Below are 19,423 nucleotides of genomic sequence, written 5' to 3'. Positions count from 1 at the left end.
ACAGCAGTATATGTAAATACTTTTTCTATATATTATGAGCTTTTATTATTTCTTTATTTTTATGCCAATTAAAGTATTTTGGGGTGGAAATGTCATCTTAGTTTCATCTTAATTTCATCTTAGTCCACAATTGTCTTAGAAGATTTTTTTTATTATTATTATTATTTTTGTTTATGAATGTGAACTAAGCTATTCAAAAAGTGGTTAAATGGATCTACACCATCAGAATGCACCATTAAATTTCCATGGTACTTTACTGTAACATATTATTCTTCGAAGTTCGTTGGTTGTGTAAATACCATGGTAGAGCCTGTACTGATACTAATTCAGATATGAAATATGATGCAGTTTTGTATAGGTTCAGGACTTTATCTCAAAAACACCATCCAAGCTGTTTTTTATCTCAGTTCAAATTCTTGTAACTTTCTGGACTGTGCACAGCAACACAGTCTGCCATGATTGGCCTCTGTTAGTGACCTGGAAACATGTGCATGTGTGTTTGTGTATTTACTGTGTGCACATGGAATATTTCTGAATCTTCAATAAGAAGTCTTGTTTCAACATTACTTTAAAGAGATAGTTCACCCCAAGTTTATCTGACTAGATCGGACTGCTTTCCCACCGTAACTGAACGACTCCAGTGTTCAGTTTCAATTAGGCTGAGACCACCTCATTCAGGTGATCTTAGATCGATTAGATTGATGTGGATCTGAGCATGATTGCCATGTTGATACAGTACAGCCTTATTTTATAAAAATACATTTTTTATTGATTTCTATTTTGGTCTTGGTTATATATATAACATAATTTGAGCAGGAAGTGGCCATGCTTGAGTTACTCATTTATTGGAACATCCCTCTCTGCAGAGCTGTTCTAGGCCCATCATGCATCGAGTCTTTATGACTGGCCACTGTGCACTTTAATTGGCTCTGCTGTGTAAGTGATGTGTCCGGTACGGTCACGATCGAAGCAATGTTCCAAATTAAGACCAACTCCTAATCAGCGCCAGCAGAGACACTAGAGTCAAAGCTCTACAATATAGCTGGTATTCAGGTGAAGGATGGAGAAAAACTGTCCTTTATTACTGCAAACCTCTCATTGTGCCCTTCACACCAAGAGCTTATTGATCCCAGCATCCCAGATCCCTCTCATAACATGAGCTCCTGGTGGGATTGGCATCCTGACTGTTTCCAGTGCCATCAGAGTTGCACATGAGCAGGAAAAACACCGTAATGACTTTGAAAGTGTTTAAAATCATCACCTGCAGAACCAGGGTTCATTCGGAGTTACTACATTTCACAATGTGTAGTGGATTAATGTAGTCTGTTATGTGCCTCCCTGGTCTAGGGTCAGGGATGGCAGAAACTAGGACATTTTTAAACAAGGTAGAAAACAACTTTTTCTACCGCCAACCTGGAGACCTTTTCTCCTGTCCCAGCATGCCACAGAAAATCACAAACCAAACCGACAACAATGCAAACCGACAACAATGCAAACCGACAACAATGCAAACCGACAACAATGCAAACCGACAACAATGCAAACCGACAACAATGCAAACCGACAACAATGCAAACCGACAACAATGCAAACCGACAACTCGCACACATGCTATGGTCTGGGGCAGGATGAAAAGTCTCCAGAGGCCGTAAAGAAGGGCACATTTCAGATGGAGTCTTCAGCTTTTATCCACAAGCTTCCCCTCCAGCAGCCAATCAGAGCAACCAGGTGATTGATGACAATCAGAAGCAGCTGATCTTCATTAAGCTTTTGGATGTTGTCGAGAGAATAGAGAGACAAAACACTGCCAAAACAAAGTGTAATCAACATAGTGGCAAAAATTAAATACTGCACAAATAACACCTTAAATTACGCCCAAGGACGTAACAGGGTTGTAGTCAGAGTTGAGCATTTTTCGCCCATGATTATACTTCCTAATTTAAATGTTCAAAACAGATATTACTTTTACAAACCCACAAAATGTTTATAATATAGTTTTTCATGTATATGGCTCATCTACTAGTCAAGGCTCATCAAGGCTGCATTTATTTGATCAAAAATACAGTATAAGTAATATTTTTAAATATTATTAAAATTAAAAATTACTGTTTTCTATTTGAATTTGTTTTCAAATGTAATTTATTCCTGTGATGCAAAGCTGAATTTTCAGCATCATTATTGCAGTCTTCAATGTCATTTTGGCATTTGTCCCCCATAGCCTGGTTCGTTTGACTAGTGTGATCATTTCGTTTTGCAGTCCCTGTCTCGGTTGGAAGAGGTGGGCATATATATATATTTATATATATAAATATATATATATATGTGTGTGTGTTTTTTTTCACTAAATATATAGATTTTATAAAATTATTGTGCACTGATGATTTTAGAGTAACTTTTGATGCTGAATTATCCACTAACCGTAATAGTATTTTTGTCATAGATTATGATTAAATAAGTTTACGTTTGTTTTTTTTTTCTTTAAAATTAAGTTTTTATTCAATATGAAATAGATTGTGTTTAACACACAAATAAGTTACGATCAGGTCAACACACAGAGGTATAGAAGTTATACAAAACTGTGCCAGTAACGGATCAATATATATCGGTATATATCCAAATACACAGAATATTTCGGATCAGATTGGTTCTGAAAAAATTGTATCAGTACATAGTAAATAAATTAATATTTAGGGGAATTTGGGGGATAATGTTTCTTTAATTGTAATAAAAAATAAAATAATAATAATAATAATAATAATAATATAATGCGCATTTCCTCTAAAATAGGCTTTTTTTATTTCTTTTGGCAAAATGCAGTTTCTAATGTTTTCTCTTAAGTGTGTCTTATCCTGAAGCTGTCTGATGTGTGTCTCTGTGGTATTCTACAAATATGTCAGCTTTACTCTCATGCTGTGACTTGTCTGTTGGCAAAGAGCACTTACACATGTGTGTGTGTGTGTGTGTGTGTGTGTGTGTGTGTGTGTGTGTGTGTGTGTGTGTGTGTGTGTGTGTGTGTGTGTGTTCAGTCAAAATACATGACAAAGAGAGAGGACTGGATATGTTTATGGTAAAAACACTATATTAAGCTTCAGCGTTTACAGATTTAAGTCTTTAAAATAAATTCCCAATTAAATTACTAAATTAAATGTAATAAATATGTATTTTTATTCTTCAGGAACTATTTATAAGATTGTCTTTGGATTTGTGTTTTTACTAAAAGTCTTGAGAGTTAGAATGGCAGTCTGCTTGTGAATGTGACCGAGATAAGGTGAAAAGCACATACTGTGGTGAGTTCATGTTGACATTTGCTGCTTTATACAAACTGTCAGGCTACTGTTCAGAACTCATAGTTTGTACTTTACTCTTCCCTCTCTGGAAATATGTGGATTTTACTACACAGGACTGAATTCTGGGAAAGACAAACCTCCTGTAATTTTACTGTAATTTTCCTCAGTATATTTTTTACTCTGTTATATATCTTAATTTCCCAAATGATAAATTTACCTGCTTGTCTTGACACTGGCTGTTTCTCGGATAACCTATGCATGTTGACAAGACATATATTTGATACCTGTGTGTTTTTTATTTTGGAAATAGAGCCTTACATATCTAAACATTTCCTTTTGGTTATTAGGACATGTTCAATCACAGTTTGCCTGAGAATTCATTGCATTTTGCATTTCGCAAGACTGTCCCAGGTCTGAAAACCCTTAAAACGCATGCCCTTAACGCACACTAAATCCACACTCCAGAACGTTTTTCAAGGCTTAGTGTATCCCATATATATATATATTCAACCCTAATCAAACACACTTGATCCAGCTAATCAAGGTCTTCAGGATTACTACAAACTTAACCAATCAGGTGTGATTTGGAGCAGGCTGGTGCTTAACTTTGCAGAGCTGTGGCCCTCCAGGACTTGAGTTTGAGACCTCTGCTTTAAACCAGTGAGCGATTGTAAGAACACCAATCACCAGCAATCACCACTACATATCCTGAGGAGAGCTGAGTAACAGAGGATTTTCTGTTTTCTCTTTACAGCATGAGAATGTGATGATATTTCTGAATGCAGAGAAGCAACATTTTACCTGAGAAACTAAAAATAGACTTTCAGCTACTGAACATTCACCACAGATATAAATAAACCAAAAGCAATCCTGGCTCACTTGCTCTTCAAGTCATTCTGAATCAGAGCAGAGAGTCACTGAATTCAGACCTACAGACAGTCCAGCGAAAGCCTGCTTCTTCTCTTTTTCAGTTAACAGCTTGCGGGCCGAGGTTTTCACTGACTGGCAATTATGAATGAAACAAGGATGTACAAATAAATCATTTTTTAATCCTGGTCACAGCTTCTGATTCACTTGATTTATTATGCATAATCATATGCGTTGTTTGCCAACTGGTTATTTATCCTGAAAATTATTTCATTTTAAATTGGCACTTGCATAATCTTGCATTGGGAACAAAACTTAACATATTTCAAAAGTTTAAATCCCTCAATTCTTCTTTATATATATTTCTTCTTTATATCTATATACATTTTCTGCCCAAGTGGTTGACTTAATCATCCCAGCCTGGCAACCATGTGCACCTACACTCTGTACATTACAGAAAAAAATGCTGATGATCTGAAAACACTGTTGTAATTTGTAATTTAGTGATCTCTATTGGGATATTCTGCTCTAATAAGAGTGTATCGAGCAAGTCTGTTTTCTTTCACTTGGTCTTTGCCCCTTTTTTGCTGTGAGTCAGTCTGCAAGCAAATTGTGGGTTGACGTTCTCTTGATTTGTGCTTATGTGAAAGTGCAATAATTCTGATAAAATGTGGGAAAAAAAAAAATCATTAAAATGGCAATAATAGAGATTAATAATAAATTAGCAAAATATTTGTGACTAACCATTGAACCTTTATTGTACAGCCCTAAATAAAATGTTTCATTCAGAATATATGAAAGCTAACTTAACTAAACTAAACTAGCACTCTTTCTGTCTTAAATGTATGTTACAATTTTCAGCAATCATTCAATCAAATGCTTTGTAGTTGCTTCTTTTGGTTGTGAAAAATGTTCCCTTAGAAAACTACCTTTCTGTCACCTGTTATTCTGTTACAGTTTCGATGTGGAGAATGGGTTGTCGATCGGCCGCAGTCCATTGGACCTCAGTCCAGGCTCAGGTCTGGTCCTCCAGGCCAACAGCCAGAGGCGAGAGTCTTTCCTCTACCGCTCGGACTCAGATTTCGACCTCTCGCCCAAGTCGATGTCCAGAAACTCCTCGAACGCCAGCGAGCTGTAAGCTTTCATCACATACTAAAGCACAATATGTCATAGTACTCTGTCACTGGACTGACTCAACATATTTTTCTGATTTGCCGTTTAATTGATAGTTCATCTTTCATCATGCAGCTCTTGAAAGCAGTACATTTCTTTCTATCTTTGTAAAAACTAAAGCCTATAGTAAATATAAAGTCAGTAACCTGTATTACTTCTGTAATCTCATGTATTTCCAAGTAAAATAAGGAATGTTTTTTTTAAAAGAGATGGAATTAAGAAATAAAGTTTACATATTAGGCTTGAGAGAGCGAGAGAGATCCTGTATTTTTAAATACAGCAAAGTGCAATGGAAAAAAAATTATTACGTTATTTATATTTTATTTATTTCTATTTACAATTTTATTGAAAGCTGTATATATTTATTCATATGACAATCCCACTCCTCCATAATTTTATCCATCAGGAAATGTTTTAATCTGTGATAAAAAAAAGTTTTTGTGACGTAAAGTAAATTCAGTATTGATTTCTTGTTAAATTAGTAATTTTGATGATGATCGTTGACTTCTCCTTTGCAGTCATGGGGAGGACATGATTGTAACGCCGTTTGCTCAGGTCAGTTGGTTATTGATTTAAACCATGTATAATATATCAGAATCAGAATGAGCTTTATTTCCAGGCATGTTTACACATACGAGGAATTTGTTTTCGTGATAGAAGCTATGCAGTGCAACAGAATGACAGCGACAGAACAAAAACACATAATAAAAGAATTAAGAAATAATAAAACCATTAATCAAACATTAAACATGTTAAATCGGCTGACCTATATTAAAGCTTTTTAGATTTGCAATTTCACAAAGAGCTTGCAAAATTGTGCATGGCACTCTGCACACTGGTTTATAATAAGATGTGTGTAAGAAGGGGTTCTGTAGCTCTGTGGCCATTGTATTGTGTAGAAATGTGGATGTGTTATATGTCTTACAGTCACTCTGCACTGCGTGTGTGTGTGTTTGTGTGTCCTGCAGGTTCTTGCCAGTCTACGTACAGTGAGAGGTAATGTTGCAGCTTTAACCCATGTGCAAGACATAAACAACAAGTGAGTCTGTAGCAGAAACACCTTCAGACAGTCAGTGAATTACGGAGCACCGCACATGTCATGCAGGAAAAAATAGTAGGCTAAATCATGCTCACGATTTACTAATTAATTCACTCAATGTACTGAAACATGCACACGATTACTATTACGTTCACTCGATTTATAAATCGTGCGCATGATTTAGCTAATCGAGGTAACGCAATAGTAAATCAAGGGAACGCAATAGTAATCGTCTGCACGTTTTAGTACATTGAGAGAACGAATTAGTAAATCGTGCGCACAATTTATTTATTTTTTCTTGCATGTCATGTGCGGGGCTCCGTATTGAATGGAAAGATAAGAAAATGATTTATAACTTTTTTTTCTTTTTTTTTTTTTCTTCTGTAAATTAGGAGACTCGCTAACCCTCAGTCAGCCTGTAAAACAAGCCTGTCCGGTGAGTGTAAGAACTTGAGCTGGTCTAGCCAAAGATGAGGATTTTGTAGACCTCAGCCATATGTTTAGAGACGTTAAGGTCTGAATATCATTAACATTACTGATGTTCTGACACCTGAGGTTGTTTGTTGCAGATGAGACATATCAGAAACTTGCCGTCGAGACTCTTGAAGAGCTGGACTGGTGTTTGGACCAGCTAGAGACCCTGCAAACACGTCACTCCGTTAGTGAAATGGCCTCCAATAAGGTATTTAAAGCAATATTTCAGTGAAAATCAACAGTGAAATCGGAATAATTTGTTCTGGAATCTGGAATGTGGAATCATGAGTTGATGTACAAGCACTTGAAGTAATACAATTAAATTAAAATAACTGCATACAGAGCTGTCATATGACTTCAGAAGGCTACTTTTTTGATACTTCTAGTATTAAATATAATTTAATGAAATAAATTGGTTATTAATATGTTTTTGGGTACAGTGAAGTAGTACATTTTAAGGGCTTTGTTAATAATAACATTTGAGTAACTTTATTTGAATTAAATTCCCATTTGATGTTGTGCATGTTCCACACCCAGAGCCATGCATAAAGATAGCAACAATGCTATACAATACCAGCATATTTCAGTCCAATACTAAAGAGAAACGTGGACATAAGCAATGTTGACAGGGTAATTGCAGTTATTACAGTGCACAAGACACAGTGTAGTACAGTATGTTTACTACTAGTCAAAAGTGTGGTCTTTTTTGACAGAATTTATGTTTCTCATCAGAAAAACGTTTCTTTTGTTGTCTCTTTTATTGCAATGCTCCATATTCAGTTTATATTTGATGTTTCACTGATTCTTGATTACCTAACCCCAGCATGCACTGCAGTGTCTGACTGAGTGTCTCCTCACACAGCTTTTGTTATGGACTCGGTTACCATGGTAACTAAGTAACAGTGTGATGATTGCACTGTAGGGCTCTGACTGCTGATCACTGGCAGTGTTATACCATTCATTTTCTGCATCTACTGCTTACAGTTCTATTCATTATAATTATTACACTGATATCAGCACATTAGTGCCTGTCCATTTTTTCATCAGCGTTTCCTCAAATATTTTTCCCATAGCGATTAAAAAAAAACACAATCCTTGTATGCCATGAACTGAATTAACCAGCTATGAGGAGAATCACAACATTACAGACTTTAATTATTTGAGAATCAGACAAAACAGCTTTAATAAGTGAAAGAACTATGATCCCACGAAGCATTGCAAATGACATTAATTGAGTTGAAAATGCTAGAGAAATATAAAACTATTCATTTAAAGTAGTTTATTCAATTCAATTCAATTCAAAGTTTATTTGTATAGATGTAAATCCCGTGGCAAAACAGAGAAACAAATAGAGACATCATTAGCATAGCTGCTGTTCCAACAAAGTAAAATTAATTAGTTTAACCCAAGCTAAAGATTAAGAAAGCATATTTGATCAGATACAACTGCAGTCACAAATTATGAGATGCATTATTTGAATGCTTGGTGAAAGAGATGTGTTTTTAATCTAGATTTAAACAGAGAGAGTGTGTCTGAATCCCAAACATTATCAGGAAGGCTATTCCAGAGTTTGGGAGCCAAATGTGAGAAAGCTCTACCTCCTTTAGTGGACTTTGCTATCCTAGGAACGACCAAAAGTCCAGCGTTTTGTGACCTTAGGGAGCGTGATGGGTTGTAACGTGGTATAAGGCTAGTTCGGTACGCAGGAGCTAAACCATTTAGGGCCTTATAGGTAAGTAATGATAATTTGTAACTGATACGGAACTTAATAGGTAGCCAGTGCAGAGACTGTAAAATTGGGGTAATATGATCATATTTTCTTGACCTGGTAAGGACTCTAGCTGCTGCATTTTGGACTACCTGTAGCTTGTTTATTGACGAAGCAGGACAACCACCTAGAAGTGCATTACAATAGTCCAGTCTAGAGGTCATGAATGCATGAACTAGCTTTTCTGCATCAGAAACAGATAACATGTTTCGTAGCTTGGCAATGTTTCTAAGATGGAAGAATGCAGTTTTTGTAACATTGGAAATATGATTTTCAAAAGACAAGTTGCTGTCTAATATAACACCCAGATTTTTGACTGTAGGGAAGTATCAGTACATCTGTCTACTTGCAAACTGTAGTCTCTTAGATTCTGTGTACAGTTTTTTGGTCCAATAATTAATATATCTGTCTTTAAGAGAGAGAAATCAATACAAGTTTGTACCCTTGGCATTGGGTACAAATTTGTACCCTTGTGATTTGTACCTTAAGAGACCAGTTTTGTACAGAGGTGGGAAGTCCAGGGGCCAAAGAATAAAAGTCCAGCAGCCGATTTCACCAGAGGAACCAAGTCATTCCTTCCAAGTCACAAACGACTCTCAAGTTAAATCCCAAGTCCTCAAAGAGTTAAAGTTAATGAGATAATTAAGTGACTAATTAAATGATGATTGTGCATTAGTGATTAACATCTGCTGTTATTGAGAATTAAAGAGGATCAGATGTTGATGTTTTATTGGTTAAAATGATGCCACCATCATGGAGATCAGTGTTTGGTTTAGTTGTGCTAGATCTGTCTTTGTAGCTCTGCAGGTGGTGTTGTGGAGAGGACAAAACTGTGACATATGAAGAACATATAGTCACAATGAGCTGGTTTAACTATTTCTCAAATATTTTTATCACATGTTTAGGTTTTGAATAATTCCAGTGAATCTACAGCATACACACAAAAAAGCATTGCTCTAATATTTACAGGGTATGAATTTAGACACACACACACATACAGTATATCAAGAACCAGCATATGAATCTCTACAATGGTGACAAACAACAAAATGCTTCATGTTGCAATACATAAATTACTCTCATAATGCACTGCAGTATGAATAATAATTTTCACCACTGTTGAGGATCGTGATAAATGTTCATGGCTAAATGCCTAATTGCAAAACGTGTCTTTTTTCCCCTCAGTATTCTACTCTGCATTTAACCCATCCAAAGTGCACACAGAGAGCAGTAAATACACAGCAGTCCTCTGTAACAACTAAGCCACGCACTCTTCGTCTTAAATGTATAATCAAGAAATTTAATCGAGATCATACAATCACCAAAAGCAAAAGTCACCTGCTACAGTAGATCAAGAGTTAATGCAATTGTTTAGAAGAACTTTATATGAAATCATCTGCTGAGTTCATGGGTGAAGCAAAAATATGGCAGGACTTTTACTCTTTGGCCCCTGGACTACCCAAATCTGGTAAGAACCATGCGTAACTGAGCTATGACTGCGTCTCCGCCAAAAGAAAGAAACAGAAGAAACCGGACGTTCTTTTAAATTGAGATTCAAGCAGCTAATCAGGGCTGGCTCTACAAATTGTACCTTAACCTTTAAAAGAAACGGTACATATATATACCTTTTAATGTTTGGGAATATATATGTACCTTTTTGACCCTCAAAAAGGTACATACATGTACCTTGAGGTCCAGTAATAAGCCCTATGGGGTACGTTAGCGTAGATTGTACCTTGGGGGACACAAATGGACTCCTACTGTACCCCTATTTCTGACAGTGTACACAGATTACACTATTACATAAAAAATAGGTTACAGGTTAAGGAAAAACATATACAATCGATTAACTTGTTATTTGTTAAAAATCGATTTCTGGAGTTTTTACTTCTGGAACTTGACTGTTGCAAATATGTTTCTAATGTTTTATTCATTTTATGTGTTGTATTATTTTTAGTTTAAAAGAATGCTCAACAGGGAACTGACTCATCTGTCAGAGACCAGCCGGTCAGGAAACCAGGTGTCAGAGTTCATAGCAAGCACAATTTTACGTGAGTGACTTTGTCATTTATACGCACAAATCTAGAGACTGGATCTGTGATAACATGGTGTGTTTGGCATTAATTCAGAGAAATATATATTCAGTATTTTTCTTCTGTTTTCCCATACTGTGTCTTCCTTTCAAACTGAATTTAGCTCAGGGCTTTGCACATACTCTGTGGTTTGTGTTGCAGAAAAGCAGCATGATGTGGAGATTATGTCAGCAGCATATAAGGAGGAGAAAAAACGCCGTCCAATGTCTCAGATAAGTGGAGTGAGAAAACTGAGCCCCAGTCCGAGTCTCCCTCCAACAGGAATCCCTCGATTCGGTGTCAACACACAACATGAGAGCCTCCTGGCCAAGGTGTCCCTTCATTACACTCTTTGTCAGTTCTACTGTAGATCAGAATTGTGAAATATAAACAAAAAAAATTGCAACTACCTTTTTTTATTTTTTATCCCGTGGTGGAAACAGAAAAACAGAATTGCAAGATTTAAACTCAGAATCTATAGGGGAAAAAAAGACACTTTTTGAATTTTTTCCTCTGAAATGCAAGAAAGTCTGATTTTTTAAATATTTGTTTTATTCCTGTAGTGGAAACAGGCTTCCATAATAATTAGACCAGTGGGTCTCAACTAGTTGTCCACAACAATATTCAAGTGACCATTGCTTTTTACAGTTGTTTGTGTTTTAATATAACATAATTTCTTCTATGTTTTTTTCACTCACAATTTATACCCAATAAAATAATTTAGAGTCTAGAATGACTACAAACATGTATTGTCATTATAAAAAATGCCCATGGAGATTAAAGACTGATTTTCATAATCAAGAAATCACAATTTTTAAATTATTTAGTTTAAGTTTTTAAGCTTGACAGCAAAATATTGATGTACAGAACACACACTGGCTAGATCTACTTACAACAAAAAAATATTGTGGGTTTTATTCATTTTTACTTTTATTAATACCTAACAGAAAGTATTATGCATATTTTAAAAAGACATCATAAAATACCTTAAGGTCTTTCAAAGCAATCTGTATCTATAGTAAATAAACTGAATTAAACTAAATGTTTTTAGAATTTTAGTTTAGTTCAGATATTTATTTTAAATTTTTAAATATTTATTTTTCAGTTAGTTCATTATTTTACATATTTTGATTATTTGAAACATAACAAACTATTTTTAGTAAAATATTTTGATGAAGAACTTATGCTATCTTTCATGGATTCATAGTGCTATATTATTTCTGTTCATGTTATTATTCTTTGGAGTAGAATGACTGTATTTTTCTCTCCAGGAGCTTGAGGACGTCAATAGTTGGGGAATAGATATTTTTAAGATAGCAGAGCATTCTGGGAATCGGCCACTGACGGTCATAATGTACTCCATTTTTCAGGTAGGACATTTTGTCTAGAAATATCTTTTGACATAAATATTTCACTGCTTCGCTATTGTTCGCTATTTCCTACAATATAAATAAATTTTATCACTGATATGTAGCATTAACTGAAAATACTGTAGCTTTTCTGTATATTTTTTTTATGGTGGCTTTTTTTACCTGACAGTTGATTATATTTCTATACTCTGTAATTGCCAGGAGCGAGATTTGCTCAAGACCTTTAAGATCCCATCGGACACCTTCTTAACTTTCCTCATGACTTTGGAAGATCACTACCATCTGGACGTGGCCTACCATAACAATATCCACGCTGCAGACGTTGTGCAGTCCACACACGTTCTGCTCTCCACACCTGCCCTAGAGGTCAGCCTGGGTCACGCACATACAGAGTGCTCACGGGAAGTAACCTCTGGACAAACCATTGTTAACCCCAGGATATTATTATTATTTTACTTTCAGGATGTGTTCACAGACCTTGAGATCATGGCTGCTCTGTTTTCGAGTGCTATTCATGATGTGGACCATCCAGGAGTGACGAACCAGTTCCTTATTAACACAAGTACGACTCTTTAATGACAAACCATTCAAATAACTCCCAGATCCATCCCCACATCCATCCAATGCTTATTTAAAAACTGATGCACCGAATTTACAATTCTGGATTGAAACCAAGAATGCAGAATGAAACTAAAACCATAAATGAATAAATGTTATTTAAATGATGATACGCCATCACTACTATAAAGCCAGCGGGATCTTAGCATGTCACTTTTCTTGGCACTCTTTCAGACTCTGAACTGGCTCTCATGTATAATGACGCCTCAGTGTTGGAGAACCATCACTTGGCTGTGGGCTTCAAGCTTCTCCAGGAGGAGAACTGTGATATCTTCTGCAACCTCAGCAAGAAACAACGACAGTCCCTGCGACAGATGACTATAGATATGGTGAGACTTATATAAATGTCTATTACACCTCTTTCAGGATTTCTTGAATCTGATTAGCCAGTCAATATAAAATGAGGTTAGTGATTCCCCGATAACAATCATCGTCATTAGCAATGCTGAATAAGGGGACGTTCACATATCGCATCTTTTGCGCATGCAAGTTCATTATTTCCAATGTAGGTGCGCGGCATGCGCGCTCATAATGTAACACATCGCGTTAAAAACATCTCAACTTTTCAGAATGTCGCAAGCGCACCGCGGTTCATTTGACAAGAACTAACCAATCAGCTTCATCCTTTCCCGTAACAACATTGAAAGCTCAGCCAAGATGAAGGAACAGCTGATCATAGTTGTATATGGATTGCCATTTTGAAATAAATTTAGTAGCAGAGCTACTGCAAGCGATTTTTTAGTGCTGCAAATCCATTTATCCTTTGCTGAAATTTCCGCATCTTCATGGAGAGAGCAGGTCATGGTTGCGAGCAGGTGTGTGTCGCGACTGCATCACTTACATTATGCGCCTTCAAAAGACGCGATATGTGAACGGCCCCTAACACACCGCTCATCCGGGTATTTGAAGCCGGTGCAATAGTGTAAAGGACTGCGCTGATAACATATGTGACCCTGGACCACAAAACTAGTCTTACGTGTCAGTTTTTCGAAATTAAGATGTATGCACTATCTGAAAGCTGAATAAATAAGCTTTCCGTTGATTTATGGTTTATTAGGATCAAAAAAATTTGGCTATGATGACATATATGATAACAGGGTTTTTTTTTTTAACTATCCATTGAGGAAAATATAGTAACAGTTAATGGTTTATTATTTTGCATCATAACCAGATGTCTGATAGTAATGATGTATGAGTGAATGACACAGATTCAGTAAGTGTTTCTAAATGATTCACTGAGGTAATGAGTGATATGTGTTCATAAGTTCATAAGAGTCGTTCAGTTGTGTATCAGACTACTCCGGTCTCTCTTTGTTGTTTTATTTGAAAAGACTGTTCATGAAACTGAATGATGTGGGGGAAACCTTTCTAAGATGTCCCATTTCAGATTCAGTGTTTTTAATACTTGTAGATCTAATATCAAATTCCCCGTTGTCTCTCCAGGTATTAGCCACTGATATGTCCAAACACATGAATCTCCTGGCTGACCTGAAGACAATGGTGGAAACTAAAAAAGTGACCAGTCTGGGAGTCTTGCTGCTGGATAACTACTCCGACCGGATACAGGTAGAGCACTTCTCACTCTATCAATACAAAGTACAATTCTGGTCAGCCTTACCAACTCTATTTTTTTGTGATTAATCAAGCATTTTTGGGCTTTTCAGCACTATTTGCAGAATTGTAAAAATTTGTCATTCTTTTCTTTGAAAGGTGCTTCAGAATATGGTTCACTGCTCAGACCTCAGCAACCCCACGAAACCCCTGGAGCTCTACAGACAGTGGACCGACCGCATCATGGTGGAGCTCTTCAGTCAGGGGGACCGAGAGCGTGACAAGGCCATGGACATCAGCCCCATGTGTGACAAACACACAGCTTCTGTGGAAAAAACTCAGGTATGTCTGGGAGGGTCTGCAAAAAATGAAAAGAATGAGATTATTTGTTAAGGCTGCCAAAGGTAGTGTATTTATGAAATTATAAAATATGTTTCAAATAATAAAAATGTGAATAAAGATGTAAATATAAAGAGTTTTCTGATACTCTTTTAATAATTTGTGAAATTACAAAAGCCAAATGTTCTAAGAAGGTTTTATAATATCACATTTAATATTTTCTCACAGTGTATAAATAGATTTAAAGAAAAGAAAACAGTTAGTTGTAATAAATAAATGAATAAACAGAAAAATGTAAATAATAAGTATATTGAGTATGCAGTTTAAAAAAGGCCTTTCTAAAATTGCACTTAATATTTTTCTCACACTGTATGAAGTTATTTTTTTTTCTACCTAAAAGAATTAGATGTATAAATCTGAGAGACAAAAGTGAAATATTACAAAATGTCTTTTGTAGGACTTTCAAAGTTAAAATGTGAATTTAAGATATTAATAAAAGATGTTTAAAATAATGACTCAACATTAACTAGTGAAATCATGGGATGAATTGTGAATATTTTATTCTATTATTAGCAGTAGTTTTTAATTGGAACAAAAATCTGAATTTAGTTTTGTTATTAAATAAATAATAGTAGACTATAGATGTACTTAAAACAAACTTTCTGATACTATTTTAATCATTTGCAAAATGGTAATATAAAATCCGGTTATTAAAAATATCTTCACAATATCACTCAATATTTTTCTTGAACTGTATGAATAGGTGTTATGCAATAAAATATTTCTACATCAAAATATTAACATGTTTTAAAAAGCCTGTCCTGTACTATAATGACGACTGTGTTTAATAATTGCTTCTTAAGGTGGGGTTCATCGATTACATTGTCCATCCTCTGTGGGAGACATGGGCTGATCTGGTCCATCCAGATGCTCAAGACATTCTAGATACATTAGAGGACAACCGCGAATGGTATCAGAGCATGATCCCCCGCAGCCCGTCGCCCACCCCTGAAGAGCAGGACTCACGGGCCACGCTGGGCGTCACAGGCTCAGCCGGAGAAAAGTTCCAGTTTGAGCTGACTCTGGAGGAAGAGGACGGGGAGCTAGAGGCTGAAGAAGAGCAGACAGATGCAGACAGATCAAGGACTAAAACAGATCCCATGCATCCGCAAGCCTCCCCTCGCGGAGTCACGTCCGTTATAGACAGCAACGAAAGCGAACTGGACCAAGAAATGACCAGCGAGTCCGTCCTGCAGTTAGAAACTTAACAAGGGCCAGTACTAAGAGTGCTGCTTCACTTGTGTTTCTTAGTGGCACTTACGAATACTTGGGGGTCGAGTCGAGCCATACACTAAAAACTAAAAACAGACCAGTGTTTTTAAGCTATATTTGTGTCCCAGACACAACCTTTTGTGAAAGCACTGAGGTGGAAGGTGTAGATGAATGTTTTCGTGCTCTCATGTGAGAGTCGCATTGAGTGACTGTCCGTGCCAGCTGCAGCGGAAAGCTGATTTACTCATTTAGTGAACATTTTCCCTCTCGACTCATTTTTCCTAGCTTACTGCGTTCGCTTTTTTGCCACTGAGAAATAACTTTGGCTTTGAATGAAACGGGACAGCTGTGAGAAATATTTAAGGCAAGACACCACAAGTGAACAGAGTAAAGAGATATTAACTAATTCTAATACTAACTAATCACCATACTTCCCCAGCTGATTAATCACTGTGGATTAATAATATGTATTACAAGTTTTCTGAAATGTTATGTTAAAATATGTAAATGAAGCATTATATAACTCAAGTCTGCACTCATTTCCAGAACAGAAATCTGAACATTGGTTCAAAATAAATTTTGGATTTCTCTTTTTATCACTCCATAAATTAGAAAATACTGTCAACAAACAAAATTGTATATATATATATATATATATATATATATATATATATATATATATATATATATATATATATATATATATATATATATATAAATAAATTCACTATGATTTTAGGTAAATGTTATGTAAATCAAGTGAATTGCAGTATATATACATACATACACACACACACACACACACACACACAAACCTCTCTGTAAAAACTTTATATGTTGACTGTGTAGCATGGTGTATATACGTGATGCTAAAGTGGAGATTTCTGACTTTTAAATAAAAGGCATTTGAAATTATGTATTGTAATTGATATCTACAGACAAAAATAGATAATGTGTAATAAATGAACACTTTAATATTAATTTGTATGTTTTCTTTCCATTAGTCTGAAAGAAGACAAGGGATGCAGAATTTACAAAATAATGATAATAATAATGGTTTTGCTTGTAGTGTCTTGCCTAGTGATAACTTTGTGATTGCTGACAACCTCAGGATAATGTTGATTTCGTTTTAATGTAGCAAGACTCCAAAGGGGCGGTCACTAAACTATCTGTCTATAATCTTGTTATGAACACCAAAAAAAGAAGAAAAAAATGTAATGTAAAAGCCAAAATGTTGGGCTAATCAGACAACCGTACAGAGAATCCCTTTAGACGCTTCTTTGTACTGAAATACCTTTATACCTCTCTACACGTTAGCACTATGTAGACATTATGATTATCGGAATTGAAACAGGGTTGATATTTTATCAGATTAACTAATAAACTACAAGTTTATCAAGCGATGACAACTCTAAATTTGACACATGCACGAGTGAATCAGTGTTTTATGTTGATTTACTCTGCTATGCCCATGATAGAGATCGAAAGATTGGAGATTGCTTCTAGCTGCCTCCGCTGGGTGCTATCAAGAGCTGATGTGGATCTGACATCTTTCCTGGTTTTGTAGTTACTGTAGGTGGATTTAAAGAGGAAGTTCTGGTCTAGATCAGCACAAACAACCCTTACACTGAGCCAGACGCATGTCCAGCTCACACAAGGGCTTTGAATTACTGATCCTTAAGATCCTGCTCTCATATTGTCATCCGTTTCAGAGATCTTTGCCTCAAAATATGCCAGAAACAGGAGGAATTTGAGTTTCATTTTAAATATGGTAAACTAAACTGCATAAACCAAACCGTGGGCAGAGACAATTGTTTAGAATAAATAAATAAATCAAAGTTATACATTTGAATTTGTTAAGATTGACCAAATGTAAAATTACTATTTCATTATTAATTCTTCTAATGGTTGGAAATCGAGATCAGTAACAAGATTATATATTAATGATTTCCATTTAATATTATATTATGTGTTTTATTTATTGGGGTTAGGCTACCTCTTTTTTTTGACCAATCAGAAAAAGCTTGACAGACTGGTCTGAAATGGATTATTTTTATATGTAAAAGCTGAGAAATGACACACTTCACCTTTAGAATGTTAAAAACATTGAACTGTGATACATACATTTTGTAATTAAAAAAAAAAAAAAAAAAAAATTCCCTCTTTAAGAGTAAGCAGCGCTGAAGAGAATCTGTAGCGAGACTGATGTTAAATGCTAAGTGTCACTTGATCCAGTAGCCTTGGCCACACTCGTTCTCAGAGATTAGAAATCAAGAGCCTTAAAGCACAGCCCTTTAGCTTCAGTGCCATTACAGCAGCAACTGTGAAACATTTATAGTGTCTAAACTGTATTTGCTGTATGATATTACTGAACTGTGTCTTCTTCTCTGTAATAATGTGTTTCTAAGCATCCTCTGTATGTTAGTATTACTGACACTGTCAAATATACACTGACACTGGTCACATCTGTTCCAGATAAAGTCGGTTTATCACAGTGTGTTTGTGTTCTCCAATGTCAGGGGCAAAAATACTTAATTTTTAATTTTCTGAATTGCCATTAAAATAATTAAATAATGTGTGTTTTTAAGCAATCATTCATAAATTGCTGCTGAGCACATAAAGACCAGAGATACCGGTATGTACAAATTTGGCCGGTTAGTTTCGATGCTAATGCTAGCCATATCTCTCCAGGTATTACAGGCCTCGTTGGTGATATTTAGTTTTATAATGATGGATTCTCATTCTAGAAAGTGTTTGATTGGCTAAAGAAAAATTGCATGTGCCCCTATGGGCAAGATTAGTCAATTAGTCAAAAATAAAAAAACATAGGTTACATATTGAAAGATAATTTTGTCGAACTTCAGCATAACACACACACACACACACACACACACACACACACACACACACACACATATATATATATATATATATATATATATATATATATATAGGGGAGAGTGGGGTGAGTTGAGCCAGTTATTACTTTGTGTTTAAAGTGAGCACATGGGTCCAACGTGGTGCATTGGGAAAAATCACTTTGCATCTATAATAAACTGCATTCAAAATATGGCTTTCTAAGAAAAGAGGGGGGGGGGGGGGGGGGGGTACATTGAGCCACATAGAGTTAAACTGCCACTGAACATTTTCACCTCATATCAAAGAAAGACAAGTTCAATAAAAATGACGACTTAAAATCTGTATGCAATGATTAGCTACTTATTAATAATGACCCTAGCAACTCTGACTGAATTTTTAAAATTATAAATTTTTTTAATTAGGACAAAAAGTTAAAATTGAAGAATAAAAAAGAAAAAAAGAGTGCAACTGACCTTAAAGAAATGGGCTGGTGGTGCTCAAAATCCCACAATTCAATTTCAATTTCATAAAATCCTCAGTAGCCAATTTTCATAAACAAGGCCTGTTTAAAATGTATAAAATGAAATCAAGTTCAAAACCAAGAACAAGATCAAAATCATGTTTGGTGTAAAATTAATGAATAATACTTTATTATAATCATAAGAAAGCGTGAGCCACTGGCTCAATTTTCCCCAGGAGCTTTGTTCAAATTACCCCACTCCTACCATTTTTTT

General features: G+C 35.6%; 1 protein-coding gene across 2 annotated transcripts in view; it reads left to right on the top strand.

Moving 5' to 3' along the window:
* LOC128022539 (cAMP-specific 3',5'-cyclic phosphodiesterase 4C) overlaps window positions 1–18,406 on the top strand; it is a 35,450-nt gene extending 17,044 nt beyond the window's left edge. For both annotated transcript variants that reach the window (XM_052610206.1, XM_052610205.1), the window contains exons 2-15: window positions 5,112–5,288; window positions 5,846–5,882; window positions 6,296–6,366; window positions 6,759–6,802; window positions 6,936–7,048; window positions 10,566–10,659; window positions 10,843–11,012; window positions 11,952–12,050; window positions 12,252–12,416; window positions 12,513–12,612; window positions 12,843–12,997; window positions 14,112–14,234; window positions 14,379–14,561; window positions 15,422–18,406. In XM_052610206.1, coding sequence (XP_052466166.1) covers window positions 5,112–5,288; window positions 5,846–5,882; window positions 6,296–6,366; window positions 6,759–6,802; window positions 6,936–7,048; window positions 10,566–10,659; window positions 10,843–11,012; window positions 11,952–12,050; window positions 12,252–12,416; window positions 12,513–12,612; window positions 12,843–12,997; window positions 14,112–14,234; window positions 14,379–14,561; window positions 15,422–15,826 — 1,936 coding nt within the window. In that variant the 3' untranslated portion in view covers window positions 15,827–18,406. The remainder of the gene's footprint in view (window positions 1–5,111; window positions 5,289–5,845; window positions 5,883–6,295; window positions 6,367–6,758; window positions 6,803–6,935; window positions 7,049–10,565; window positions 10,660–10,842; window positions 11,013–11,951; window positions 12,051–12,251; window positions 12,417–12,512; window positions 12,613–12,842; window positions 12,998–14,111; window positions 14,235–14,378; window positions 14,562–15,421) is intronic.
* The last annotated feature ends 1,017 nt before the right edge of the window (window positions 18,407–19,423 follow it).

The sequence above is a fragment of the Carassius gibelio genome, chromosome A11 (assembly GCF_023724105.1).
Source record: "Carassius gibelio isolate Cgi1373 ecotype wild population from Czech Republic chromosome A11, carGib1.2-hapl.c, whole genome shotgun sequence".
NCBI classification, from domain to species: domain Eukaryota; kingdom Metazoa; phylum Chordata; class Actinopteri; order Cypriniformes; family Cyprinidae; genus Carassius; species Carassius gibelio.
Note: the sequence above shows the minus strand (reverse complement) of the source record. Positions and strands in the feature narration are given on the sequence as shown.